The sequence below is a fragment of the Myiozetetes cayanensis genome, unplaced genomic scaffold (genome assembly GCF_022539395.1).
Source record: "Myiozetetes cayanensis isolate MyiCay16 unplaced genomic scaffold, myiCay2020 scf7, whole genome shotgun sequence".
Taxonomy (NCBI): domain Eukaryota; kingdom Metazoa; phylum Chordata; class Aves; order Passeriformes; family Tyrannidae; genus Myiozetetes; species Myiozetetes cayanensis.
In genome coordinates, this window is record NW_026087964.1 from 19607775 (window position 1) to 19635496 (window position 27722).

At 39.7% G+C, this 27722-nt stretch overlaps 1 protein-coding gene across 8 annotated transcripts in view; it reads left to right on the forward strand.

Annotated features, from left to right (window-relative positions):
• The window catches only part of TBC1D1 (TBC1 domain family member 1), a 99135-nt gene extending 83439 nt beyond the window's left edge, over positions 1–15696 (forward strand). For all 8 annotated transcript variants that reach the window (XM_050338237.1, XM_050338236.1, XM_050338239.1 and 5 more), the window contains 6 exons: positions 959–1117; positions 5323–5567; positions 6009–6168; positions 10698–10867; positions 13643–13813; positions 15069–15696. In XM_050338237.1, coding sequence (XP_050194194.1) covers positions 959–1117; positions 5323–5567; positions 6009–6168; positions 10698–10867; positions 13643–13813; positions 15069–15269 — 1106 coding nt within the window. In that variant the 3' untranslated portion in view covers positions 15270–15696. The remainder of the gene's footprint in view (positions 1–958; positions 1118–5322; positions 5568–6008; positions 6169–10697; positions 10868–13642; positions 13814–15068) is intronic.
• The last annotated feature ends 12026 nt before the right edge of the window (positions 15697–27722 follow it).

Genomic DNA, 27722 nt, shown 5'->3' on the forward strand with positions numbered 1-27722 from the left:
CCTTACAGGAGAGTTGTACAGTACCTCAGTCTATTACAATTGTTGCAATCTGATTTAATAAATAAAAAGTTACAATTAAAGAAAAAAAAGCCTGGATAATGCCAAAGAAATTACTGTGTAAATAACTGAGGAAGCCGTCTGCACTGTTATCTGGGAATTCTCTGTTCCAACCTGGGTACCATGTCTGCATACAAACAGTATACATGGGTATCTCTGCAGAAATGCCTTTTCTCTGAGTTTAACAACACATTTTACCTGGAAATACCACTTACAGTCTTCCTCACAACTGCAGGGCTGAGCAACCAGCCCCTCTCTCCACTGCATCAAAAGTAGTATAACCTAAGGATATTTTTTAAATGTTCTAAGAAGTTGGGTTATTGCTTAATGTTATTTGTACCATGATTAGTCCCAAAGGATGCTGTTGAGTGCTGTATGTAGCCGATGGTGAAGATGGCTACTCTAAGGAGCTTTTTATAGTGTTGTAGGCTCTAGATCACATCTCATTTGTACCTGTTTGTACTTCTGGTATGTGTGCATCCTACCTTCCTAAAACTTACTCCTAATAACAGAGTCAGTGCTACATTAGTGAAAAGTAATAGTTAGTTCTATTGCAATGCTTTATTGTGTACTTTACATGGAAAAATGGGAGATAAACTATAACTTTTCAGATACAAGTATTGCAATTCTCGATGCCTCTTCTAGTACTTCTCAGACTTAGGCAGCTCACCGTGTTTCTGGCTTAAATCTCTCCTGTTAAGGTGCTGGTGTCTTTTAGTGGTTGAGGAAGTGCAAGCACTGTAGTTTGATCTGGTTCTGTGGCTCACTGGAGGTAGCAGATAGGGATCTGCTTGCCTGTCTAGCAGATACAGATCTTCAGTTCCTCGATCCTGTTAGCTCAACTATAGCTGAACCCTCAGTAGGAGTAAAATTTACTGGTTTAATTGCTTTCTTCCCACAGGAGTACCACGTCACCATCGTGGGGAGATATGGAAGTTTCTAGCAGAGCAATACCATCTTAAACATCAGTTTCCGAGTAAACAACAACCAAAGGACACACCATATAAAGAACTCCTAAAACAACTAACTTCCCAACAGCATGCAATACTTATTGATCTAGGTAAGTTACAGTATGATCTGAAATTAAAACAAGAGGTTTATGGTCTCTGGAAGATAATTAAATAAAATAAGGTTACACAAAAAAAGCCTTTCACCATTTAATAACAGACTGTTGGTAAGAACTGCTTTTCATCTGGTGTAAGTGAGAAACCAGGAGATGATGTTTGTCCAAGAGGATCCCACCTCTTGTGTGTGAGATAATCCCACGCTGAAATCAGCGTTCATTATGCTCTTCCCTAATAAAAGCAAAAAATAAAGAATGTCTTCCAGAGCATGTTAGAACTGTTTGCGTTTTGGGTCTAAGAAGTTGTGGGGGACAATTTAAAAAGTCCGTAATTACTAAGTTTGGTTAAATGAACTTGACATGAAAAACTCCATCAAGGGAAGTCATGCAATGCAAGTAGCCAAATGTCGTGTGATAGAATGATAAAAATTTATGGGAAAAGCTGTACTTGGCCTAATCTGAATGATTAATACCTATTGCATTATTTTCTTTTACATTTCTTCTGTAAAGCAGTAGTGCAGAGTCATGAGGGACACCTCATGATTCTGCCTTTTATAACCACTCAAAAAGTATTTGAGCATTTTTCATTGTAAATGACTCTACCTCCTTTCTTGCCTGTTGAGGGATCACCTATACCCAGAGCTGTCTGGGAGTATTCATTTGTTAAAAGCTCCATGTGCAGACTGTTTTCAGTGGGTACTGAAGTGTTAGAAGATTTGTCAGGTGTAGATGGTGACCTAAGATTTATACAGTAAAGAGAGTATTTTCTCCTTTTTTGCAATACTTGGTAAAGTGAGTCCAAATATCAAGGCAGTGCATAGAAGACAGGAATGTGATGGAACAGGTGTGTGTCTGCAGAAACTGACATGAGCTGAGGTGGAAGAGGTGGAGGTCAATGCCACCTTCACTCTCCCCGGCTTTACAGGCTTGCCAGGTTTCAACTTGTTGTTGGGAAAGTAACACTCCAAAAGGACCCTTCATACCACCTGGGAATAGGCAGTTGTACATAGGTAAATTGTTCCCTTCAGACTTTTCATACCAGTTCTAGGAAATCCCCTGGATTGAACAGTGCCAGGTGCAGTCTTTTGTTTTTGAGAGAGGCGTTTACATGCAACCAGAGATCATTTGCTAGCAAGTACCCATTGGTGTCCAGCATACCAGGTGTTGATAGCCCTGCCAGTGAATGTTGTGATTCTGTTGCACTGACATGGTTCAGTATAAGAGGTGAACAGTTCTGTGCTGGTCTTGAATATGTTGAGCAGAGGGGAGAGGGGTGGATGACTCCTGGACAGTAGGGAGCACAGTCAGTCTGAGCTTGGTTGTCTCATACAGCAGACTGTGGCTTACTGGCTCAGCAAGCTATTCATATTTTCTGCCTGGTTCTGCACACAGATACGCTCCTAAATTAGCCACGTGCTCTTCTTGTAGAAACAAATGGCTGCCTGCGTTGGCAAATTGGTAACTTCATGGTGGTTTTCATGCAAGGTGTTTTTGCCAAGGTGCTGTTTGCCAGCTCGTTTATTAAGGGAGGGATTGGGCCTTGTCATTACAGCAAGATGAAGTTAAGAAGCTGAAGACTTCCTAGTGATTCACATTGAAATAGAGCTGTTCTGCATGGTAACAGACAGCATAACTACATAGGCAGCTAGAAGGAATTTGCATGTTCTGACTTGTGTTCCTTCAGGCTGTCTCTTAAACCTTTAAGAATCCTTCTGAAAGCATGGACTTCTACCTTGAAATAAAAACCTATATTCAACATATGGTTGTAATGTTTGAAAACCTTTCCCAAATTAGGCTAAAGAGGTCTTGCTAACACAGTAGGAGCCAAAGCTGTAATAGTAGCACTCACACTTAGTGGAACTGATGTATCTTCAGCTATAAATAGTGCTTCCTGAGAATGAGGCCAGCACTGTGGACCTGGATGCAGAGGTAAGGTACAGCAGCTGCTTTCCTGGCCCAGTTTACATGTCATGGTACTATTTCGTTACATGGACTAGGAGAAAAGCCACAATTCTCTGAAGACTTTTATATGTATTTATTTTGTGAGTCCACCTGCACAACCACTGCAGTCACTGGGAATTTCAGGTCTAGATACTATCAGTATAGGAAACCATCTATCATTGGGTATTTGCTGAACACAGTAGAAAATTGTATTTTGTTTTATTACATTTTGAAAAATAAAGTAGTAGGTAGAGTCTCTTTTCATCAAAGATAGAGGTCTTTGCTCCAAAATAAAAGCTAAAATCCTTATTAAGTTAGCACCAGGGCACTCAGAAACAAATCAGTTCTTCTTCTCCTCCGTTTACTGGTTTTTAGAACTTCTTCGCATTTTTATTTTTGCTCAGCATTTCACTTTTCTTCATGACTTACATGAAAGGAGCCTTGCTGTATGAGTGAGGCAGTGCAGGTCTGCCTTTTGACTGTCTTGTCAAAATAATAAGCTACTTCTCATTTGAAAGCCAGAAATATTCTGGAACATTCAACTCTGACACCTTGGTCAGGGAGACGTACTGAGAACTGAATGCCATGTGCCATGTGACAGGTCAGAGCAGCTACCGGATGGCAGAAGGACTCTGCCCTGGGCTTTGTCTTCTTGAAACAGGAGCTCTGATATTATCTGGCAGCACAGCAACATTCCAGGAGCTAAGGGGTGGGGTGATATTTAACAAGTGGGCAAACAAAAATCAAGCTCCATTTAGTGCTAGAACAAAAGAGGTATTCAAATTTCTTCTCTGTTGAGCTATTTCACAGAGGAAGTCTGATAGGTGGAGAATTTTTTCCTGAAAGTGAAACATTTCCATTTGGAAAGTGTTTGGAAAAAAAAGTCTTTAAAGGTGAAGTCCTTAATGTCTTTGTTCACAGAATCATGGAGTTGTTGAGATTGGAAGGGAGCTCTTGCTCAAAGCAAGGTTTGCTCAGGCTGCCCAGGTTCATGTTTGCTCAGACTTTGAATATGTGCATAGATGGAGATTCCACAACCTCTTTGGTAGCCTGTGCCACTGTCTGGCCACTCTTACAATAAGAAAAAAGGTTTTTTAAATGATAGGTGGAATTTCCTGTATTTCAATTTGTGCCCATTGCATCTTGTTCTGTCAGTAAGCACTACTGGGAAGAGCTGATTCCTTCTTCATTTCCTTCCACTGGGTATTTGTGCACACTGGTAACATCCCCCTGAGCCTTTTCTTCTTCAGGCTGAACAGTCCCGGTTCTCTCAACCTTTCTTCTCGAGAGAGATACTCCAGTTCCTTCATCTTCTTTGTGGCCTTTTGCTGGACTCTCTCCAGTATAGCCATATCTCTTGTCCTGAAAAGCCCGGAAATGGGCACAGCATTCCAGATGTGGTCTCACCACATGCTGAGTAGAGGGGAAGGATCACCTGCCTCCAACTGCAGGCAACACTCCTAATGCACCCCAGGATACCATTAGCCTCCTTTGCTGCAGCAGGGATTGCTGACTCACGTTCAGCTTGGCGACCAGCAGGGCCCTCAGGCCCTTTTCTACAAAGCTGCTTTCCAGATGGGCAGCCTCCAGGAAATACTGGTGCATGGAGTTGTTCCTCCCCAGGGGCAGGGCTTTTGCACTTACCTTTGATGAACTTTCTAAAGTTCCAGTCAGCTCATGTCTCCAGCCTGCTGCCCTCTGAATGGCAGCAGTTTATCTGTCACTCCTCCCAGTTTTGTATGATCTGCAAACTTGCTGAGGGTGTGCTCTGCCCCATTGTCCAGGTGTCCCTCTGTCCCTAGAGATAGCTCAGATATTCTAAGTCTGTGCCTGGATTCTAAAAGTTTTTTAAAAGCCAACACTGTTTAATCAAGAAAGTAGAACTGGGTGACTCATCAAGCCACTGAATTGAGTCTCCCACTATTACAGGCAAGCAGCCTTTAACAGAGGCTGGTATTAAGCCCTTTAACAAACTGATCAGGGCCAGTCTTAAGAACCAGGTATTCAGCTGTTCCAAACAACAGATTGTCACCATCCCCCTGACAGTTTCAAAAGTAATTTTGCAATGACTGTAACAAAACAGTGGTAGAGTATGAGAGTCAATTGTTTCGTATTGTTAACTTTCTTACAGCCTTCCTGGCTGTTCTAAAGATTCTACGTTTCTGAAGGACTATTTAATTTGATAACATGGCAAGGTTTTGGGGGGGGGGGGTTGTTGTTTATTTTTTAGTTTAAATCACTAACTTCAGCTATTTTCACAGGGCGCACATTTCCAACACATCCGTACTTCTCAGCACAGCTGGGAGCTGGGCAGCTGTCACTCTACAATATTTTGAAGGCCTATTCACTTCTGGACCAGGAAGTAGGATATTGCCAGGGTCTCAGTTTTGTAGCAGGAGTTCTACTACTTCATATGAGTGAAGAAGATGCTTTTAAAATGCTAAAGTTTCTCATGTTCGATATGGGCCTGAGAAAACAATATCGTCCTGACATGACAATTTTACAGGTATGATTTCATTTTTTTTTTTGAGTAGAGGATGCAAATGTTAAATCATAATAATGCAATATAGATAGCATTGTCAAAACCTGAACTTGAACTGACTTCTCAAAAATAGGGAAGGATAATCTGGGAAAACAATACATCGTCTTAAATGCACAACTTTCAGATCAAAAGATTTCATGGGAAACTATGGAAACTATAAGTAGAAAGAATTCTGTTGTGTTGTATGAGCTTCAAATGACCCTGAAAATGAGCCTGTCATTGGCTCACAGGTGACCCATCCTGTGTCTTTTAGGTAGCTTCTGAGTATTGCTTGTCTTCACACAATTCTGTCCAAACATCAATTGTCAAATATCTTTGTCTGTTTTTAATAAGTATGAAACATGGACTTTGCTACTACGAGCATTAAAACACGCTTATGTTGTCTCTTGTTCTTATTCCGTTCAGATCCAGATGTACCAACTGTCTCGACTTCTTCATGACTACCACCGAGACCTCTATAGCCACCTAGAGGAACATGAGATTGGCCCCAGCCTCTATGCTGCTCCCTGGTTCCTCACCATGTTTGCCTCCCAGTTTCCCCTTGGATTTGTATCCAGAGTGTTCGGTAATTCTTCATAAAACTTCTATCTGTTCTTTTTGAAGTCTTATATTTGGAATATTTGTTATCAGGAATAGTGTTATTATCCCACCTGTTTCAGACACCCAGGAGACACATTTTGCTTACTGTGAACAGAAGAAAGACAACAGAGCTCATCCTATGGAGTGTGCAGTATTTCAGTGAAAGTGGAAGAGAGAGAAGGAAAGCAAAGAACAGTCCCTGTCTTGTCTTTTCATTCTCACTGTTAACTTTTCCCACCCTGTAACCACCTGTAGAGAGGATGGAAAATTTGATACCATGAAGGCAGAAATTTTGTTATGACAATGGCACTTCAACACCAACAATTAGTTACTTTCAAGCTAAAAGGAGATGTGACAAAGGCATCATCTGAGAAATTAATCTGTTTACTCTGTTATCATTGTGTTCAACAGTGTCAGCAGAGAATTTTTTTTAGGGTTATGTTGTAAAACACACATAGAGAAATCACTTGCAGTTTAATGGATTTACTCTGCAGAAATGTAAGACTTTTAAACTAGTATTTCTTGTCCTTTTTAGTTTGTCTCACTTTCCAAAAATGTTTAGGAGTGTATGGGGTTTAGACTCTAAAGTCACTTCTGTTACCTATTTTTAGAATCTACAGAAGTTCTCTTTTTTAATTAAATTCCAATTAAGAATTTACTTTGATGCTACCTTATGGGTGTATATTTCATAGATTGTTTGGTGTTTGAGCAGATGCTTTATTTCCTTTTCAGTTGTTTGGTTTTCAGCATCAATATGTGGTACTGGAGTGTCCATGATGAGCAGGGTAGATCAGAGCTTTCTTTCCGATTCCTCTTGTCTGATGAGAAGCTGTTTTCATTTTCCTTAGTCTCATTTTAGAGATGCAATGAAGAAATTATTTATTAGGGTATTAATATTGACACTTTCCTGACTTTAAAAGCACATAGTCTTATCTATCACAAATGATTAATATAGAGCCCAAGAAGAACCAACAAGACTCCTGTCTTGTTTCTGTTTAAGGGCATGCTAAAAGTAGTGCTAGAAAAATTCACAGTGAAAAGGCTGGTGTGTGTATATATCTAAGCAGAACTATATGTCCTATGATTAGCATCTGAACTCCAGGGAAAACTGCAGTTGGTTTTTTTTTTCTGGAAGAGTTCAAAGCAGGCTAATGTACATCAGCAAGTATCTAGCTGACAGTAATAATCTGTAGGAATCAAATGAAGTGCTGTACGTGAGTGTCATACACTGAGTTTATAATCAGTTTATCTCTCGATTGTTCTTAATTGTTCACAGTATTGTACATGGTAAGAAGAGTCTTTGAATTGGACAATTGACTGCAGTGAGGTTATAAATGTGCCTTGTGTATCTAGTATATTTGGATTTCTGCCTTAATACACGGATTAGTACTTTATCTGTCATTGGAGGATTGTAGGGCTTTAGAAAACAAAAAGTTTGCATTAGAATAGAAGAATAGATACATGATCTTCACACATCTGATTTTAGATCAAGGAGAGTAAAGCATGTGTGACAGAAACTGTTGCCTCTTAAAAACCTCAGATGTTTTTTAGAGAGAAATTTCAGCATGACCAACACTTGCAATTTTTAGTGTTTCAGAGTGTTTAGTAATTTCCTTAAGACAGTGATTACTAGAGCTATGTAGGTTGAGAACACTGGATACTCTCTTACATTAGAAAATAAAATTTCATCCTCACCCATATTAAAGACTCTGAAATATAATTTTAAACCTAAAAAAGACTAAAGCTGTCACTTTGCTAGTGACTGTCATTAGCAGTATGGCAAGTTAGGATCCAGTCATTTCTGACCTATGTGTTTGTACACTTTTGCAGAAACGTACGTGTTCATTCCTCACTTATTAGACCCTTGGGATGAAAGAATGTTGATGCTGAAGTAACTGATGTATCAGTTACTAAGACTGTGAGATTGCACTGCCACTTTCTCTGAACCCTTGGTATCTGAAGCTACCCCACTGCTATTTAATAATACAGTTGTTACAGACCAGGAGCCCCTGGTGGTCTAGTGGTAAGGGCGCAGCGCTGTCACTGCCGAGACCCGGGTTCGATTCCCGGTCAGGGCCACTCCCTGGGCCAGATGGAGCTCGTCCTAAGGACCTCGCTGCCACCGTCCAAGCTCGCTTGGCCCCGGCAGATGAACCTTAGGATTAAAGGGTGGGCTCAGTTCCGCGCACACTGTGTCTCACCTAAAAAATCCAATGCGCAGGCTGGAAGGTGGAAAGACCTTCCCCGGATCTTCGCTCGCGAAGACTGGCCATTATTATTATTGTTACAGACCACTTCCTTTAGATTTCCATAGAATGTGCTTTTTGCAGGCATTTTACAGGCAATATGTAAAAGTGGGTTAGACTGTTCTATGAGTCAAATAGCAAAACTCCTTTTAACTTTTTAATTATCTGCTCAAACTTTCAACATTTCTCCTGAGCAGGATTTGATGAAAATACAGTGTTAAGAAATGTGTTCTTTAGTACCCTTGCTTACTTACTAATAAAGGAGACTTGATAGAATAGCATTTATTTTATTTTGAGTTTGTAGATAAAACTTAATTTTTTTTTTTTATTCCCGTAGGCTGCCAGTCATGCTGACATTAATTTGGATACCTTCACTGTATTGTTGTTGGCAGGGAGCCCACTTAACAGGAAGTGGGGGGAGTGGATAACAAACAGGTCTTTGTTAAGTACTTGCTGTTTTAAATGAGAGAAGGATTTCAGCCCTATATTACCAGCTCAGCTCATACAGGCATTAATTAACAACTTCTAGGTCACCTTGAGTTAATCTGCATATCATTATGGGGCAGGTGCTGAATCATAAATACACATTATTTTCAGCTCTGCTTTTTTTCATTTTGTGTTTCCTAGCTGTTCTTCAGCTTTCCCTGTCCTAATATAGAGCTTTCCCTATGAACCATTTTCCGGTCGTTTTGAGTTTCAGTAGAGAATTGAGGCAGATGCCTGCTCTGTTTCTACTTTTTAATCATTCCTGCCTTTGGAGTTCACATTCAAGTCAGCACAGAGTTGAAAAATGTTACACTATTTTTAGGACAAACAGCGCCAAAGTGCAAGATTTATGTTTAGTTATTACTTGTGCTTTTCTTTCTTGGAGAGGAAGAGAGAGAGTGAAATGAGTTATGGTTTCAACATTACAAGCAGAAGAGTGCAATGGGGGGAATTTCATTGTGCTACAAATTTGGAAAGAGTTTGCATTTACGAAGAAAGGCAGTTAGCCAGTGTTTTCATAGGTTCTTCACTACATCAGAGATACCTGTAGTTTTGCTAGTTGTTTCCCTTACTGTGTGGTGGGTTTTTTTCTCTTTCTTTATTCCTTTTTTTTTTTTTTTTAAAGCCATACTATTTTTTGGTGTCACTGTGCTACTTTGTATGTGATTGTGACTTCATTGACAGCTTCAAATACAAAACAGGGAAATTAAAAAAGAGAAGCTCATTTCAAAATAAGTACATATTTAGGAAATATGATAAAAACCCAAAGTATCTTCTCTTCCTTTATCGCCTCCATCAGTATTATTTCATATGTTAGATGCTTCTGCCTATAGCAAGTCCCTCAATAAAACCAGGAGCAGATTCTGAGTTACAGTAGCAGGAAAGTCAAATGCAGAGCAATGCTGTTTATACAGATTGGTTTTGTGAAGATTGGTTTCTTGTCTGATGCTTTCATTGCAGACTTCTATTTCTTTACTCTCTAAATACATAGGCACTTTGTAATAGGACAAGAAAAGAAAGGATGTTGCATTGAAAGGTCACTTTATACTGTGGTTTCAGTGTGCTTGAATGTATGCCAGGTGCTGTCATTGCAGGGCCACCTGCAATATTTACACTTAAGCTGTATTACTAAGATTTCAGGGTACTTATTAGTGTAGTCATTAGAATATTAACAGAAGTGGTTGAGACACATCCTAAAAATAAACACATGCATATGAAACTTGATGCTGCTGGAAAGTGTGCATTTAGCCTCACGTGATCAGTGTTGTATTAGCTGAGGTTTTGCAGCTCTCTCCACCAGATGAGAAAAGAACAGATTTTCAGGTCTTCAGCTGTGTCTTCAGGTTTAGGGTTTGCCTTCTTGTATTAGGATTTTTAAAGGGCACTGGGATTAGTTTTCTATTCAAATTTGTATTCCCGTGAACATCAAAAAAGCCCACGAAACTATTACGTGCACAAAATGGGGCAACACTGACAAACTCAACTACCTGGTTTATTGTATACTTAGCTTAAATTTGAACTGGATTTTTTTTTTTTTTTTTTTTGGTGAAAACTCAGTGAACAAATTAGTAAGTGATTGTGATAGTCAAGTGTGCTATTCACAGTAATAATCTTGATCCTATAAAACTTCTAAAGCCATAGCCAAAAGCACGTGTCTGGCACAGTATATCTAACCTCCAGCTTGCTCCTATGAGAAGTAGTTGTCCTTGGACATTTTATTGTTTTAATATTCTTGTCAAAAGATGCGACTGCTTGATAGAACCTTTTTTCTTTGTTTTCACAGATATGCTCTTTCTTCAAGGATCAGAGGCTATATTTAAAGTGGCTCTGAGCCTTTTGGGAAGTCACAAGCCCTTGATTCTGCAGCACGAGAACCTAGAAACTATTGTTGATTTTATTAAAAGCACTCTCCCCAACTTGGGTTTGGTACAGATGGAAAAGACCATTAGTCAGGTATGAAATATTCTGAACATACGAGAGGTATGCAAAGGAATGCTCTTTTCCTTGACAGAAAACTCAAACTGTGTGCTACTTCTAACTGAGAATTCTGTTATTGTAGCTCTGAAGATGCTGAAAACTTTTGGTAGCAGATGACTTGTATAGTAGCTTAGTATTCATATAGCTACATGTTGGTTATGGTCACTTTATGAAGCCTTTAATGAAAATTTGTTTAATTTTTTTTTCACCAAAGAATCTTACCCTCCAAGTCTCATTTCAGAAGCAAAAATTGACTTCAAGAGCCTCTTAAGTGTTGACCTTATTTAATGAAATTAGAAACCTCCCTCTATTGACTCTGTCTATACTGGCTTTTGTGGTGCTGGTTCAGTATGTAAAAACAGCACCTTTGTAATTCTGCCAGGAGCACAGGGGGCAGTGCAGGCTCTTGCAATGAGCAGTGACTCTAGATAGAAAAAACTGGGAATCCTTGATAATTTGTTTTTTAACAGCAGACTAGGAAAATGATGCAATATTGCTAAGCTAGCAGGATACTCCAAATGATAACTGTGGAATTTGAAAAAAATCACAAATTATTGCAGTTAAGGCTTGCTTGTTTAAAAACCTGAAGTGTTGTCACACTTGACATCTAAACCACAGCAGGCAAATCGAAGATGGGCATTAGCCTGTTTTTCTGAAGGCCTTCTGTGGTCCAGAGCACAGGGGCTGTACTGTGCAGAACTGTGTTGTGCCCACAACTCAGTGAGGGCTGCAGGAGATGAAAGCCTGTGGCTTTACAAAGAAAGCAGGCAGCAGCACAGCACATTGCTGCAGGCTTGTGAGGGGCTCCCTACTGGGCCTGGGCAGAAAAGCTTCTAGGGACACATGCTCACATTAGGATCAAAAAAATTGGTTCTGGTCCTTAATATCAAAGGAAGGAGGGGAGAAGTAGAAAGCCTGTGCAAGGGGAAGGAAAGCAGGCAATTTCCAGTGGCCTCAGGGGATTGCTTGTATGTTACCTGCCAGGCTGAAAAGACTTGCAGTGCTTGGGTGACCTGCAGAAAACTGTGCTTTGAGCAGCAAGGAGGGATGTTCTGTTTAGGCAGCTCTGACTGCTCTAAATTTGAAGTGGATAGGTAGAAGTGAGTTGAAGGGAGAGCAGTTCCCGTACTTTGATTAGGGCTGACTTTGAAGAGAGCAGCTGTTTGACCAGGCCTCCAGCCCATAAACAGCTCCTGGACTAATCCCTATGCTCCTCACACCTTCTGTAGCATGGCCTTTGGTTTACATGCCTCAACATCCCTTCAGTTAGCTAGTTTTCAAGTCAAACCTCTGTTTTGCCTCATGTTTCCCCCCTTTCAGATTTGATACTATGGTTATGACAGCAGGGATTTCCCTCCTTCCTCAGGAGGCTAGAAGTGGCAGAGGTCATGAGAGGAGCTAGCATTCTGCCCTGCTGAATTGCATCGCTCATTTTATTGAAATTTCAACAGAGTGTCTTCTCCAGAGATGCTTGGATGTACAGAAAATGAAAGTTCCATATGTGTAATCAAACTGAAAATTTGAGTTTATTCTACAGCTCTTCATCTATTCTACAGAAGGCTGAAATACATCTATACTTAAAAACTCAATATATATGTTTCTGTTGTAATACAGCTGCGAGATAGGGGTTTTTTAGCACATGTACCCTGTGACTGAAACATTTCATAAACTGATGTTTTCTTTAACCAGCAGTTAAAGTTTTGTAGACAGTGCAGATAAATAAAATAGGAAATTGTTCTTGTTATTTCAACAGGTATTTAAGATAGGATTTGACATTTGACTCATTTCCAAAAGGAATAAAGTACAAGAAGTTTAAGAATAAAGAATAACCCATAACTTCTCTACTTGGGCTATTTTTCAGATGCACCTTTAAATCAACTTTTATTTCTTCTATGTTCTGTGATTGGCACACTTTTCCATTTAATGTACCATCTTCTTCACTGCTTTTAGAGGAGATAAATACTTCAGGGACATTGGAGTCATATGAATTTGCCATGAATTATTTCAAGGCAAATGCTTGCCAAAACCTAGGAAAAGGAAAGTACCATAGTAGGGTATTGTATATTTTTCCCTTGGGTCACTCTGTGCACTTCAATTTATTTATCTGCTTTTAAAATAAAAGGTTTTCTTAATATTCATGGATAAGACTAAGCATTCATTTCAGTGATTCACAGTTAACAGTAATAGAAATCTACTTGGACATTATGTAATGTTTCCGTTAAGTGTATTAGTGTAAGGATAGATTATTTATTTCTTTCAGTCTGTAAAGGCACTGTAGAATTATAAATAAAGACAGCAAAATTTACTGGGTTTTATTTAAAGCTGTTATTCTGCTTAGCCTTACACTTTTACATGGGCACATGGTTTTGGGCCACCCGTTTTCCAAAGTGACAGCTAATTTCAAGTATGTGTAGGAAGGTTTATGCCAACCTGAGATGCATTAAATTTGAAAAGGGGAATACCCTAGTAAGTCTACACTTCTTGAAAGCTTTAGTGTAAGTAATTTCGCTGAAGTCAGGCAGCAAATCAGTAGCAAAGCTTTTAAGTAGATATAATGCCAATGTATTGCACCCTACTGCCACAGTCTTGCCATTTCCAGAGCAGGAAACGTGAATGCCAAAAAGTAAGTCCTGTTATTTGTATGCAGTCATTAGATATTTAAGTCTAGATCTAGACCCATAGATTTTAAAGCATTGAAAGAGCTATGGTTTTGATCTGCACAGCACCTAATAATATTTTTATATACAACAGGTGTTTGAAATGGATATTGCCAAACAGTTGCAAGCTTATGAAGTTGAATATCATGTGCTTCAGGATGAGCTTATAGATTCATCTTTAAATGACAATCAGAGACTGGATAAATTAGAAAAGGCGAACAGTAGCTTGCGCAAACAAAACTTTGATCTGCTGGAAGAATTGCAGGTACAATTTTTATTTCATATTTAATTAACATTATAATGTATACAGCTTTTCAGAAGAGACTGTTGTACACCACAGTGTTTGGTCTAGTGACTTCAAAGTGTAGCTATTTTCAAGTTTTATTTATTTTAGCCCTTAAAGTTTAAATGCAGAAGAAATTCTGAGAGGGGGGTGGATAGAGCTTATGCTTATAGTTAGTGAAAACTCAATTCATTGCACTGTCCCTTCTCTTGTAATTAAAATCATAGCTGTAGAAGATAACTAAAAAGACACCAAGTGCTTTTTCAACTTCATTTTTATATTTTCAGTCACTGCTTTATTATACAGCATGGATAGTAGTCTATGAGAAATGGGAAAACTAATTCCAGTGTCACAGTTTAGAGATACATTAGAGATAGGATACATTTTCTGTAGAGACATACTTTTTATTACAATTACAGTGCATTGCCAGATAATGGTGGGTCATGGTTTGTCAATGTTTTTCCTGCAAAGGCTGAACTTTTTAACCCACCATAATTACATAAAGGGCAGTGAGCTCATCAGAAAGGCAAATACTTCCCTGAAAGCCAAGCCCGTCCAGTACTCGTCTCCAACTGTTATCCAATGCTGAAACTTCCGAAGTACCTCAGCTACAGATCTCACATGATGAGTTTGAATGATCTAATACTTTGTTTCCCCATGAAATAGAATGCCAATATGTGCAGCCTTTTGGAGGAGAATTTTTGGAATTTTTCAATACGAGTTTTCCATGTGCATATTGCTCTAAATCACCTCCTTCCCCTTTGCCTCTAAATCTGTCATTCATTGGACTCAATGTTGAGATGAAATAAGGATGCAGCTAACAGGCTGAGTTGTCTTCTTTGCATAACAAATGTGACTGGCCAAAAATGTCTCCCAACTTACCCACACAGAAGCTTATCTTAACCTGTGGTTCTTTGGTATAAAATTCGCAGACTTGGTGGCTTTATAATTTCATTACTTTACATTATATTCTGAGTTTAATTGTGAATGAACCAAAGCAATCAAGTTGAGACAGGGAAGTTTCTTGTTATAGACAAAATCATAGTTGTACTCTGGAGTATATAATAACATTCATACTTGCATTTAACTGTGCAATGTTTTGTAATTTCCTAAGTATTTTATATGTATTCATGTATCTCAAAAAAAATTCAAAGATGATTTCAGTGATTATTGAATTTACTTTTTTTTCCCCCTTCCTGTCCTTCCTCCCCCTCCTTCTATCTTTTTACTTTGAAAGGTGGCTAATGGGAAAATCCAAAACCTTGAAGCTACAGTGGAGGTCTTATTGACCAATGAAGGCAAACTGAAGCAGTCCATTCTCGCTCTTGAGCAGGAGAGAGCAGCTTTGCTGAAAGCAGTGGAAGAGATGCAAAAAAAGATTGGTGATACAGATGGGAAGCCTCTACTTACTAGACAAAAACATATGGATGCTGACTGACATGCACAGTTGGAACGGAGCAGAGAAGCTGAGCAAGAAACAAAGGGAAGAACAGAGTCTTTTTGTCATGATCCAAGGGGCTTTGACATTGTCATGTTCATTGTACATGCCTTACTGTAGCAAAGCAGGATACAGGCATGGTGGCTTCCCGTATCAGAGAGGCTTGTTTCTTGGGGAGAAGACTTTTCTTCTTAGTATGCAGAAATACTATGAAGAGTAAGATGCCACCTAATAAATAATAAGCAGGAGAAACTTAATAGTTTACAGGCATACACAATACACTGTAAATAGGCTATGGATTCTTCAGTAAGTGCTTCTAAACCTAAGTGCTTTGGGTTTGTCACATTTTTTGTTTTTGTCTGGATCACCACTGTGTTAAGTAGCACATCCTTCAGAAGGTCCTTTGAAGAAATATGGCAGTGTAAAACCTTTGAATGGATGACTGCCCCACTGAAGCTATGCAGTGGAAACATTTACAGAGAGTTTTGTGATTGGACTTGAGATTTTTGACAGTGTAATTCCCCTACATCTTGACTGGGTTCTGTTAATTATGTTTATGCTTCAGAAAACTGCTTCCTTACGCTTGAAGGTGTCAATTCATTGGACTCCACGGAGCTGGACTTTTATCATATGTAACTATGCATAATTGGGGGGTTGCCATCTGTTTTTATAAGTATGTTGGTTTAGTATATTTTTTGTTTAACAGCCATTAATTTAGTGTATTATTGGTTGGCATTATCTGGTAAACCTACTGTATATAATAACTGCATTATTCTTAACAAAATATATTGTCATTGATTTGGTGAAGCCTGTGACTCTTGTAGCATCATCTGAGGATTTATATTCATACTCTTCAAGTTTCATCTTATTTATTTCTGATCTGCTGTGTGATGTAAGACACATTTTTGCTGGGAAACTAATGCCCATTGTCATTTTCCCTTTATTTGGTACTCTGTGCCCACCCATCCTCGGAGAAATGCTCTTTAAGACTTTTTTCTGAAGAAGTGGAGGCATTTCAAGAGCTGCATGCTGTGCCAGATACGCTTAAAATGTTTTATAAAGGGTATTGCAGTTCTGATTGGGACTCCATTCTTTTTTGCAATGCATCTTTCAAGTAAGATTACATACATAAAAAAACAATTCTCACTTTCCTTAATACAATGAAAGTAGTTTGCAAGCCAGTTAAAGCACCACTGTGCAATAATATCTATGAATACCAAGTTGTTTAGGTTTGCTTCAGAATTAAGAATAGTGCCAAGTTTTCTTCAGTCCCCAAGCACAGTTTAATAGGCATCGATGTTTTGTTATGGTGAAGATTGACCCAGGACATGATTTTTGTATGTTTGGTTTCTTGCAAATCCACTTTGTATTCACTTAGTATTGAAATTCCACATAAATCAGTTATTATTAATCCACTTAACCCTTGAGCTTGTTTTATTATTTGGAAATCCATAGTGAAGCTCATGCTTCATGTTTAAAATCTTGTCATAATAGACCTCATACTGTTAGAGCACTCAGTAATGTTGCATTTTTACAGCATAGTGTCATAATTCATACACTGACTTCTTAACAAGAGCAATAAAAAAATAATAATCCATGCCTACATCTATGTTTGTACATTTTTTGACATTTAAAAACAAAAGCACAGTTGGTGGGGTGACAGTTCAAAATTGTGTAAGATGAAACTTTCCCTGAAAGAAAATCATCTACAGTGATTGTTAATTTAATAGGTACTGATGGAAAATTCATTTGTACCCATAGAAAATTCAACACCCTGGTACAGGGAAACAGTTGCTTCTATATAGTCACAAAAGCATAAAGTTGTTTGTTATCTATTTACCACATTTGTGCATTCTGAGAACAGAGACTCTAGTTCGCATCTAAGTGCACTTCCTTCTGGTATTCCACAAATTCTCAATAAAAGGCTTTGGACTAGATTTTGGAGGAAACTAATATCACTTACCTAGTTCCCAACTTTAGAAAATGTTGGGACTTTTTCCTCCAGAAGTATGATTAGGGCCTGGAGCTAGTCCCAGATACGTGACACTCTGACTATACTATAGCTAAGCATCCTTAAGAGTGTGTGAAATTAGATCTCCTGTTGTCTGAGTACCGGGAACTGTCATCACATACCATCTTCTGTTTGAGCAGTAATTTTGGATTCAGAGAATATTTAAAAAAAAAAAAAAGTTTCCAAATCATCCACTGGATCCCTCAGCAGAAATCGTAAATGAACCACTCCTGGAAGATTGAAATTGAAGTAATCAACATTTTCTCCATATCACTTCTCCAGATAAAAATCCCCAGCAGTGATGCTTAGTCTTTGAAGAAAAGAAACAACAGTGAAGGAAGGAAGGAGTTCACTGGTATGTGCAACCTAGGCTTCCAAAGATGCATGGCAAAGGCAGCAAGGGGTGCAATGTGAGCGTGCTAGTGAATGACCTGGATGCAAATAGTCCAGAGAAAGGTGTTAGCCTGAAATGTGGAAAGAACTAATGTTGGCATGTGTAACAAGAAAAAGGCAGCTCCTCTGAAACCATAGCAGTGAACAGCATTACATAGCTGGAGAACATAAGGTGGTGTGCTGTGGTCACCTGCTTCTGGTTTGGTTTCATTCGAACTAGTTAGTGCAAATGGTAGCTTGTGATAGGCACCTGGGACTCCCTGTGCTTCTGGCTCTTGGATATACTACTGTATTTTGCCCTGTTGTCTATTTCCAGGCACAGTTACTTAATACAGAATCTGAGAATGATGATACAGTGCCTATCGTGGGAAGGTCAGAGCACTTTCATAAAGGCACAAATTCCCTTGTTTAGAGTGAGAATTGAGTCACAAAGAAGTGTAATGACTTGCACCAAATATTTCAGTTTGCTGAAGTCCAGATCTTCTAAGTCATGTCAAACTGTCTTACTGGTTGCCGAATAGATGGCTCCAGAAGTCCTGTAACGTGTACTTAGTATGTCAGACAATGCTCTGCTGATACAATATGAAAGGGGAAATGCAGCCTCTGGAACCTTGTCCTTTACTCACAGCTATTCCTCCCTCCCGACCAAAATGCTCTCAGTCCTACTAAAACATGTTGTGTCCTTACCAGGTACCTCCTCTGCAGGTACCTTGTACCCACCACTTCTTGCTTGATATGCCAGAGTAGAAGCACTGCTTGCACTGAGTAGCACAGGCTGCAGTATAGCATCACAATGTTCTTGGGATTTTTTTTTCAAAAATGTAATAATCTGGTAAGAGTTGTTATTACTTAGGGCTAAGTCACAAAACTGCAGCTAGTAGGACTCTGAACGAAGGACAGTAATCTATGAACAGCAAAGAAGACAACATAGCTGGTGCCTTTTCTCCTTTGGGATCTTAGTCCACCATTCAGCAGAGCAAGGAGCTGAATCCAATTTTTTTTACTTCAGGTTGACCACAGTAGGTGCTGCAATTCCACTGTAATAAAACAGCTTGGTATGTCAACAGGGCTGAGTTATACTGCTTCTTACCCAAGTCAGGTGGGATAGTGTCAGTGCCCTAAATGCATTCCCCTCCCTCCTGGAGATTTGGCCGCTTAATTAGCTAATGCAGACAACTAGTTTTGAGGCACTTCAGGCCTCCAGTAGCTTTGGGCCTCAGTGCCTGCTGGCCTTGCAGCCGCTCACTAAAAAGCTGAAAGAAGCCAGGTGCTTCTCAAGCTGCCACCATCTTTTCAGAGATGCATTTAACCTGAGTCTGTTGTGCCTGGTCCTGGCCTGAGCCATGCTGCAGCCACACTTGCATCTGGCGATGTACCCTTGTTGATCTTAACCTGTGGGCACGGCTTCTGGCTGGAGCTCAGCCTTGACTGGTGACTTGAACTGTTGACCTGCCTTGCTTGTCTTTTTTGGGTATTGTGGGACATGCCCCTTGTCAGTAAGTTGGCCCCTTGTTGCTCCCCGACACCCAACCCCATAGCACAGCTCAGGTTACGTGTCTACACTGCTGCTGATTGTGGTGCTGGGCTGGTCAGAGCTTGTTTAGGTGTCTCTGCATGACACTGCTCTTCCCTGAACAGGCAACTGGTTCTCTTAGAGCCTGCTTAGGGACCTCCAAAACAATGGTTGCTCTGTGGAACACGGCCCTTAACTAGTCTCCCGTCTATTTCAAAATACTGTGTTGATGTTTTTTTTCCATTTCAAACAGTGCACCACATTTGCAAACAAAATTTTGGTGTTGATGACACCAAAAAAGTGCCTGAAATTAAAAGAATACATTTTGACTACAGCCGGATTACTGCTGTCATTGCTCGAGGCCCCTTAGATTGTTGCACAGTATTTATATGGTGTCACACCCTGTGATGTGAAGTAATTTTTCTTCAACAGAGCTTTACAAGAACAGGTGTGTGGGAGGAAGAAGAACGCTGGCAGCCAGGCCAACCATCAGGAGTGCAACCCAGGCATTGCCTTTGGAAGGCACATGTGTGGCTTACACCCACTAAGTTTTGCATAACCTAAATTAGGGTGGATCACTGGGTACTCATTTGCTCCTGCAGCTGCGAGAGTGTTCCTTTCATCTAGACAAACCTGAGGCTGCAAGAATTCAGTGCCTCAAAGTAGGCCTTTTCAGCATAACCTAAAGCAATTCACTAAGTGCTTCATTATGTACAAGACTTTAGTATAAATGGATTTTTCCTTCTGTCTAATTGTATCATATATTTCCATGATCTTAAAAAAGCATTGGGGCTATAGATGCTGAGAGATGATGAAACTCCTCTTGGAGAGAGAACAGAGATGATTCAAACTTGTTCAGAAGCTTGTATAGCTCCCTGTCCCTGATTTTTCCTATGTACCATTTCTCTTTTCATTAGGAATAAAATGACTGACAAAGATGTTCTGACAACAGACGTTGGTCCTAGGCTCAACCAGATGCCTACTTCTTTCTGTCACTGTCTAGCACTCTTCCGTAATACCGTTCCTTTTGTTAACATTTCACACTAGACTGCTTGTCTACAAAGGAGATAGAAATACATTTTTCATTTTCTAGCTAAAAGCAGAATGTGCTAATTACCTTTTGTATCTGTCTGTTCCTCTGTTACCAGTGAGACAGTGAGTTTCCATTATTTGCAAGTCAGTCAGACTAAGATGGTCAGCAGGAAAAAAAGTCTTCTTGCTACAATTTGGTTCTCCTACTTCTCTTGAAGTAGTGGGGGGTGGAGGGAAAGGCAGTGGCCAGAGGTTGTCTCTTTAACTAACATTAAGAAATTTTAAGTTCTGTTTTCTCACATTTTTCATAAGCTGTTACAAGATGAGTGAATACTAATAACACTCCTGCATATAGTCTTTTTTTCATGTTTCCAATATCTGATGCTTTAGATGTTGTGAGGTCTGTAGATAGTGAAATATCTTGCAATGTAAAAAATTTGGAATTGCCAAGGCAACAGTTGACTTAAAGAGCATTTCTTCCATGTGGTAGTTAAGATGAGCTGAGTAGCTTGAAGAGTCAGCCACTAACTGGGACTTTGAGCTCATGAAGCTCATGAAGCTTGATGGGATTAGTGGCATATGTGCATCTTCCCAGCTTGCAGTTTTCTCTTAAGGCATATTACAAAAAATCTCACTGCAAAACAAACAAAACCTGAAATATAGTCTTTGTTTAGTATTTAATGTCCTGATACACCAATTGTGTCTAGTATTTTTTGGTAAGAAATCTCAAATAGTGGTTTCAGTGGTTAGAAACTGAGGTAACAGACAGATACAGAGGAGCCGAGAACCTTGCAATTGGCCAAATATCAATATAATTAGTACATAAGTAAGGAATAATTCTAGATTCTTTGAAGTGCATTCTATACAGTAAGCTTGTCAAGCAAGTTGTTAATAGACATGCTCATTTTGAGAGAAGGAAAAACCAAGATGCTTATTAAAAATGGGAAGAGGTGGACTGTTAAGAAGATAATATGTAGGGCCAGATAGGATAAAGCCATGACATTTTCAAGGTCTGCAGTAGGATATCTGACATACCATAAAGAGCTGCGAGTGCAAACATCCATCAAACTGAGAGGCAACACAAATCTGAGCATAGTGAAATAATCTGGATAAGCCTCAGAAAACCTTCAGGGTTTTTTGTGGTTCCCGATGGAGTTCATAAAGGCAGGGTTTAGTGCAAGCAAGGTTTCTCTAAAGAAGAAAATATGGTGTTTTTTTCAAACAGTGCAGAAAGTTAAATAAGACCTGATTACATAACATAGTCATCTGGTCAGAAAAGGTTGCTTCTGGCTAGGGTGGAAAATAAATCAAGACTTTTTAAATACAAAAATATCCCCCAAGAGCTTCTGGCATATTTCTGGGATGCACTGGCATCTTCATCATGCTAATGTTCCAACAGTACCTAAAAACCTCAATCAAATTACAGTTCAAATAGCCACTTCCAGTCACAGATACTTGCAATATGTAACCTGGCTGGAACTGAAATGAAGGCAGTCCTTGATGCTATTCTATTATTATAAGGCCCCTGCTGGGAACATTTTTTGGTGATACCTGCCACCTTAACTTACCTTTAACAAGAGAAAGTTATTTGCTCACAAAATCTGGATTTTATTGTTTGACTGTCAAGTTTGTGACCTTAACTTTGTTATTTGGTGTTAAACTGCTAAACTACATCAACAGAGTAGAATGCATTGCAAGACAGATCATATGTAGGTGGTTTACCCTACCTGTACAGAAATTATAGCTGCAGAAACTGCAGGTGGCTCACTCAGCTCCTGCAGGATTTAATGGGATAGTGTGATGGAGTCATATAACTACTGACTTTAATGTTACTGCAGGCTAGTTTAGTTGCTGGCTGGTGTGAAAGGTGCCATAGCAAACCATTATCCATACTCTCATAGCTGCCAAGTTCCATATGGGTTAGGAAGAATAAGTCAGTGTTAGCCTAAATCAGGCACCCATAAAGAGTTTCTTCTATCCTCAGAACATCTTTAGGCATCCAAAATTATTAACATTTGTTTAAAACAAACAAACAAAGGCAACATTTCAGATTGTCTCATAATTAGTTCCAGCATCTCAATTCCAGAAAGGAGTACTATTTTAACTGGGCCGGATGTTTACAAGACATTACTAAACAGTACAGATTAAGGCAACAGTTGCTTAAAATCATGGACAAATGAAGGAATATATATTTGGACATTTGAGGGGATCTGTGCTAATTATTATTTGCTGAGTGTCGCAAGTACAGTAAATTCTTGTTTCCCCTTTTTAAAAACTTCATACCTCAACAAAAGATAAAAACTTCCATTGTCAGCTTTTGCTTAAAAAAGAAGCAGGAAGTTCCATGATTAAAGGAACATGAGTGTATGTGAGAGAAGGAGGAAATGAGAGTTTCAGAAGCAAAGAGCTGACAGCAGGGATTTACGGAAACCTTTTGTGTGACCTCCAGAGAGATCCCAGTGAAAAACATGCAACAGCTCACTGCTGTGGCCTGCAAATTTCAGGAATTTTTAGTCCCTGTAGTGACTAAAAATTCTCTCAGAGAGAAGGTTATAGCGTAGTTTCCCTTGAAAGCCTCCTCCCACCAGCTGCTCTATCTTGCAATATAAAGATGGGACATGCATGCAACACAGACAGAAGCCAAAACATCTGCAAACTCTGTTGTCTGTTATTTAACCACTATTCCTGATGAGCCAACCAGTCAAGAGGAAAAACTTACATCACTGGGGACTAAGGTACTTTCTTCAGCTGTGAGGTCCACAAGAGTGACATGCTCTATACGAACTCCAGTCCTGCACATTTTGGTGTAGTGTATCTTCTGGAAAACAAGCAGCATATGATCCAGCAGGTGTCAAGAGATGATGACTCTTCCACTTTCCATGACAGTGTTATCTGGTAGAGGTCAAACAAAAATGAAACACTGAAGACCTGAGAGAGTCAACAGATTTCTGGGTTTTTTGTTGTTCAGGTAGATCCACCTTGGGAATAGAGTTCTTAATGGATTTCATATTTTCTCCCACAAACTATCAGGTTTCTGTCCAGAAGTTGTAGGTACTGCCAGCCCTCTCACCTATACTAAGGGAACCAAGGGCATGGGCAGTCCAGAAGCTTTTTGTCAGTATGTTGCTTTTTCAGTCACTGACTGAAGGATGTATGTTGGGCCATGTAGCATTCCCGATAAGTGGTTTCAAATTCAGATCCTCCCTTCAGTTCCACATCTTTGGCTATTTCTTGAGGCATGTATCCACAATTCCCTAGAGGCAGATATAAAAAAGCTGTCTATGATCTGAGACATACTGAACCTTCCAAATGGGCTAGCTCATTTGCCCAGAACCCACACTTTATCTCTCTGCTTCTTAGCCAAGTTTATTAGTTTGGGCTCAGTGCAGTCCCAAACTCAGGTAGCTGTGTGATTCCCAGTTTGGAGTTAGCTTGTGCCCAGCAAACTTGGACTATAGAAAGAGTTCACTCATGTCAGCCTACACCATTCCATGCTGATATACTTTTAAATGTTTTCAGGTCAACTTCAAAACTTCTCTTCCCTAAAGAGCAATAAGTATGCAGGCAGTGAGAAGCATTTTTCCAGCCCCTGACTATTTATGTTGAATGCTTCTGTACCAGTTTCCATTTTTTCATAATTGCTGGAAGACAAAAAACCCCTTCTATAACTGCATCTCTTTCCCCCTATGGAAGTTTGCAAAATTCACTGAAGTTTCTGGTCTGGAATTATGTACATCATGACCACCCAGCTCCCCCTGTTTCCAGTCCCTACTGCTGCATAGGTGGGCAAGGCACTGCACTGAGACTGGATAGTGGTTGAATTTTTTAAAGGCAGGAGCAACATTTAAAAGCAAGGAACTCAGAAGCTGTCAACTCTGCTAATTTACCAAGGCCCTGGACATTCAGATACTAACATTCTTGCTGAATACCAAACTGGCCTAATCTGGAAACAAAAAAGCAGTTATGAGTCTCACTGGAGGTTAGATGGAATTCTGAAAAGATGTACTGCATATTCCACAAAGAAAAGGCCAAGCTCATTCCCTTGCCTTAATTCATTTGACCATTTTTCCTATTTTCTGCCTGTAATAGAAGAGATTTTTCCTGCTCTCTCCAACCATCCTTTGAAAAGGATTGTAAAACTTCAGACAACTAGCCTGGCTATGTAGCCATTGCTGTTACTGGAGGAGATTTAAAAAGTAAACAGTTGTCATACACAGATCCATCACAAAAATCAGGCTGATTATCATATAGGTTTACCCTGGGCAAATGGTAACAATCTTCTAATTACAGATTTTAAGGACTTTCTGTCTCTCAAATCTAGCATGTTCTGTCTATGTAAGGGAAGAAACACCAACACTGTGAAGTATTACCCTACTGCATCTTACTAAGAAAGGAAGAAATTTGATTCTAAAAAAGAAAACTTTTGGCAGATACTTTTTACTTTCTTTTTAATGGCTGGTATTAAAGGACCCAAATTTATCCCCGGAGGGAATTAAATCATCGATTTCAACTGGAACAGGATGGATCCCACCTCAGATAACAAAATGCCTTTAGGGGGAGGGGCTCCTTTGTTGTTGCTGGGTTATTTTTTAATGTGTTTGTTACCCCTGGAGTTTAAGACCCGAGCCTGTAATTTGCAAAGCAAAGCAGCCACTGTGACCCCAAGCAAAAGAGGTGCTGGAACACTGTTACCCAGTATTGTGCAACTGCTGTGCTGTGCTGCGCAGAACACTTCCGTCTCCTCCAGACATCAACTTCCACGAGATGTAGTCTTTCTAAATGATACCAGCAGTTGTACAGAACAACTGGGAGAGTAGAGGAGCTGAACCAAGTTCTCAGTATGGCTTTTCTCACGTGTGCATGTTGCTCTAGGCAGACATCTTGTACAAGTGCAAACGTGGCCCTCATCATGGGTAGGTTTAAAAGCACTGATTGACCTTGATTTTTCTATCAAACTTTCTACTTTGACATTTGAGCACTGTATATAAAGTTAGTGTCCCCAGAGGATGGTGTGTTTTCCTAACAGATAACTTTTGCCTAAATCAGAGGGGTTTAGGCTACAGGGGACTGACAAGCTAGCCAACTCCAGAAAGAACTGCAAACTAGTTTAAGCTACAATGCTGAAGTAAATGTGGCAATCAGGAAAAAAGCATGGCAGGTCAGGACAACACAGATGAGATCAGACAGATTTAAGAGGGTTGCTATCTGTCCTGCACACTTCTAATGCTTTGCTTCACTGTGGAGACCCCACTGAATGCTGGATGTTGTACCAAAGGCTGTGCAGGGGAAACAATGGTGAGACATGGTAGAGGAACCTGACAAGCTGAGCATCAGAGAGAAAATGTAGAAAGGGAAGGGTGGAGGTGCAGAAAGCAAAACCCTGTAACCAGCAGTCCTGTCCACTGCTGCTGGCTAACTGATTGTCAGCTTCTGTCCTGCACATGTCAAAGTGCTGCACAGTGTTTGGCACCAGAGACATTAAACCTCCTACAAGCAAGGGGATGGACAAAGGAAAGACAGCTGGTGGGGCCTAATGAAGTTTCTAGGAAAAGCCACGTGGCTGAGTCTGCCTCAAGGTTTCCATTTACACCAACCTGAAAGATAAGAGTTTGGGTTTGGTTTGTATTGATTAAATTCAGGTTCTAATTTTACATAACTTAGAGAGAGAGAGTAATTGCATTTTGTTGTCTTTTCCAGATAGAGATTTAGCTGCTTTATCAGAGTCAATATCGAAGATTCCTTTGGAAAATCTTAGGGAATTAAAACTAATCTAGAGATTCTTGTATTTATTTCCTGCATTTACCATGGTTTTAATATTACTAATCTACAGTATGACTCAAAGACTCTTTTACTCCTTTGTTAAGGAATTCAGCTAACTTCAGCATTTTCAAAATGAACATTTAATTGACTTCCTAATTCTGTATTTGTGCAACAGAGTCACACAGTGTGTATTTCTGCATTAAGGAATTCACATCAGTGCTGGATCATGTTCTCCACTAGATGGTAATGTTGTTTCAGATGGTTTGTGTTGAAAGGAGCTTCTCTGCCAACAACTCCAAAAGAAAGTGAAAGCCATGAGATTTGTCCAAGAAATTTCCTTTGGATTATTTGGAGAAGAAAATACTTTCCATTTATTAGAAGCTCATTTTTGGTTTGAAAAGGCTTTGATGAAAACTTTGTATGTAGTGTAATTACTAGGATCATGGAAGTCTTAGTTGATGAAACAAGTTTGAAAAAGTCTGGAAACAACAAATTAATTAACAGAGAATGCAGAAGACAAGCAGAGTGATCTCTGCTTTATGCTATCTGATACCCATCGTTGTTGCTGAGTGACTCAAAATCCTTCAGTTGTTTTTAGCCACGGTTTTGCTGGGAAATAGAAAAGTACTCTTCTCCTCCTCCTTTTATGGCAAAGGAGACAGAGAAGCAAAAACTGTTTGGACAATGGTACTAGAAAACCTCACTAGCCTCCTAGGGACATGGGGCAAACCAGCAGCTCCTCTTCACCTGCTTCCCTTGGCTCAGCTGGGCCAGGCTGGCATATTCATCTAAAGCCCAGACCATGATGTACATGCAGTGGAGGCTGTGGGCAGGCCCTGCAGCCCGCCACAGCCAGGCTCACAGGTCCCCACGGCTCTCTGCACTGCTGGTGGTGCTGCTACAGGAGAGATAGAGGCTGGCAGTGCCTGGTAGCTTCTAGTAAAGTGAGTCCACTGCAGTAAAAAACAGATCAGGAAACAGGTACATTACTATTCACAGTGAATGTGGGCTGCAGCTGAGACCAAAGGGCAGCCCTTGTCACACTAACACAATTTAATTTATTTGCGTTCAGCAAAACCACAACCACTGTGAAACAAAAAGGCACCAGCTTGTCCCACAAGGAGAAACACAGTTCCTGTGTGTCCTGCAATCAAAGAGCTGCAAGCTTGCTCCCAGGCACTATCTCAGGCCAGTGCAGCTCTGGAAAATGTTTTAATACAGTTTCCACCTTAGAAAGCTAAGATTTCTAGCTTCTGTGTTAGGTTTTGTCATGAAATTCAGTGGAATCCTTAACATTGAATTTTACCACAGTGTGCTGACAGATCTAAACGGATATATTATAAATACTAACTTAAAAATAGCTCAATCTGTTTCTTATAGGTGATCCAGCAATGCTACAAATCAAAAGCAAATTTATGCTGTTTGCAAACAATAACATGCTCTTCCCTAACACTGGCAGAGAACATCATCATTTAACTTAGGTCAAGTAAGAGAGTCCTTGTCAACACTGGATCCTCTGATCACATGCAACTCAATTACTTATACTTCAAAGTTCATCCATGCTAGTTTTATTTTTAGTAATAAAGTGAAGTTTAAAAAAAGACACTTCACCTTTCACTTGGAACAAGACAGTAAGAAAGATACCACTGGGGAAAATTCAACAGAGGTTCATTTTTAAGTAAAAATTCCTGATTTTGATAGCTCTGCAATATGATCCCATTATTTGTTGTTAAAGGATTATTCC